The sequence below is a fragment of the Cyclopterus lumpus genome, chromosome 12, assembly GCF_009769545.1.
Source record: "Cyclopterus lumpus isolate fCycLum1 chromosome 12, fCycLum1.pri, whole genome shotgun sequence".
Classification (NCBI taxonomy): Eukaryota; Metazoa; Chordata; class Actinopteri; order Perciformes; family Cyclopteridae; genus Cyclopterus; species Cyclopterus lumpus.
In genome coordinates, this window is record NC_046977.1 from 7207887 (window position 1) to 7210386 (window position 2500).

The 2500-nt window shown below is 39.4% G+C and overlaps 1 protein-coding gene across 1 annotated transcript in view; it reads right to left on the reverse strand.

Moving 5' to 3' along the window:
• Positions 1-2500, reverse strand: part of ctif (CBP80/20-dependent translation initiation factor) — a 47644-nt gene that overhangs the window by 2804 nt on the left and 42340 nt on the right. Inside the window, 1 exon segment of the mRNA XM_034547347.1 lies at positions 444-497. Within this exon segment, the coding sequence (XP_034403238.1) occupies positions 444-497 (54 nt within the window).

Consider the following 2500-nt stretch of genomic DNA (forward strand, 5'->3'; position numbering starts at 1 on the left):
ATTATTATTATGAATAGTAACACAACATTACAATTGTTAAATAATAATGCTATATTTTTACCTTCGTCTTATTTTCATATCATTGCTGGTGAGAGCTTACTGCTATTCTATATAGACCTAACTCTGATTAAATCTATAGGTCTACTTTATTATTCATAACCCCCGGGAGACTGCCGTAGAATATCAAACAGATGTGTTTGAGATTGTACATACCAGAGACTACTCCAGCATTATAATAAAAACATGGGCGTTGTTGGCTCCAATGCACATAATTTGTTTCATAAATACATTTGTTTAGGTGTTTTACTGCATTTGATTTGGTTGCCTGGCTCTGAAATTTCAAAGCAGCCTTTTGCCTCGAACAAGAAACTAAGTATTAACTGTGTGTGTGTGTGTGTGTGTGTGTGTGCGCGTGTGTGTGTGTTCATGTCGGGGGTCCATACCTCCATGGAACAGCACAGGACTGCATCTTCCTTAACATCTGTGGACTCCAACAGCTAAAAAAAGGGACAAGAACAGAAGAACAGACACTCAGTGCAAAGCAAAGAGACGCAGACGAGAGCGAGCGAGCAAACCCAACGCCGAGCAGATATATAAATGTATATTTGGATGTAGGCCACACGGGGAGATTAAGCAAATGGAAGCGTTTGTGTGTGTTAATCAGTTCACATGGAGGAAAAACCACGAAAAAAAAAAAAAAAAAAAACTAATCCCCAATTGTAAATATTTTCTACATTAACATTTTAAATCTTGGAAGACAACACACCAGGCTTTCATCCTGGCAAGCCAGCTAAGCGTCAGACATCAAGACACACAAACGGACGCACACACACACACACACGCTTTCCAGCCCCAACGCTGGCCCCATGCACAGATGGGCATAAACTGGCACGACAGGAACAAACAGGGAGGCAGAACGACTGTGAGCCTGTAAACATCTCGTGTCAGATCACAGCAGAAAGGAATTTGGTTAAATACTTTTTTTTGTTGTCGTTTTTTTTTTTTTTTTACTCCTCATGCCGGTTTCTAAAGTGCTACTTTGACTAACATGAGGGAGGAAAAAGAAGTAACAGAGGAATGCTGTTTCTTTACAGGAATGAAGTGTAATCAAACTTGAGAAGCCTAGACCTGCTGCACAATGAGCCGAATAAAGCCCCTTTCACACATGGACTGCAACCCCAAACTGATCTGGACCCAGAGGAGCCGTACGTGAGAACGGAAAACGTCCCAATCGATTGGACCGGGACGTCCAACAGACGTCAAAGCCTGTACAATAGGCAGTGTAATGTCTAATTGAGCCCATGTGTGGAGAAAACAGGTAATTGTCCAGAGAATTCATGGAATAAAAGCGAATATGCGTGTGTACGTTTCGCACAAAAAAAAAAAAAAAGGCAGAATATAAACATGCGAGGGTGAGAAAAAAAAGGGGGTAATTTAAAGAAAGGAGGCAACAAACATGTCAAACTGGAACGATTTGACAAATATGAAACTGTCGGTAATGTCCGTCAGTCAGACAAATTCAAGACAAGGCAAGAGATTTTTGGTTGATTATGACCAAACTGAGAACCTGCTACCAGAACGCAGTGTAATCCACGTCTCGTCCCGCCTCTTGCAAACTACCCAGGAGCCACCCCTCCAAAAGCAACCGTATTTCCAGTAGCGTAGACAATCTCTTATTGTGCGTTACACAAGTGAAAGCGAATCTCCAGACACACGTTCCCATGGTGGAGGTGTAAATGCAGGCACACGAAAAATATGTGCCGTCACGAAGAGAATACACACCAACAAAACTGTGTTTGGAAGCAGCATTAGTGATAGCTATGTGACTTGAATAGAGTATGATTAATATTTGTAATCCAATAAAAATGAGTTTGCATGTTCTCCCCATGTCAGCGTGGCTTCCTCCCACCGTCCAAACACATGCAGGTTAATTGGCCTCTAAATTGCCCGTAGGTGTGAATGGTCTCTATGAGCCCTGAGATGGACTGGCGACCTCTCCAGGGTGAACTTTGCCCAATGTCAGCTGGGGTCGGCTCCAGCACCCCGGGACACTAAATAGGATAAGCAGCTCGGGAATGGATGAATGAAAATCAAATGACAATTTGATTATGTAAAAAGGGCCGATATGATGTCTTATTTGCTGACATTTAAATATAACACTATCGATTTACTTTTTATGAACTTTATAAAAAGGCATCTCCATGACATACTATCCTATTTTTTTTAAAGGACATTTTTCATCACACTAGATTACTTTTTTTTATTAGTTTTTTTTTGTTAATGGCAAACAATAGTAGGAATTGTTTTATTAGGCAATATTATGATTTTTTAAAATATTTAATTAATCATATATTTTCATTATTGTATGACAATATGATATACTTAATTATGATTTGCATCACGTCTTTTGAGATACTATGATGTTTTAGGACTTATGACTTAAAGACTTATGATTTTGAAATTATGATGTAATACTATACTATGTTTTTATGACTTGCAT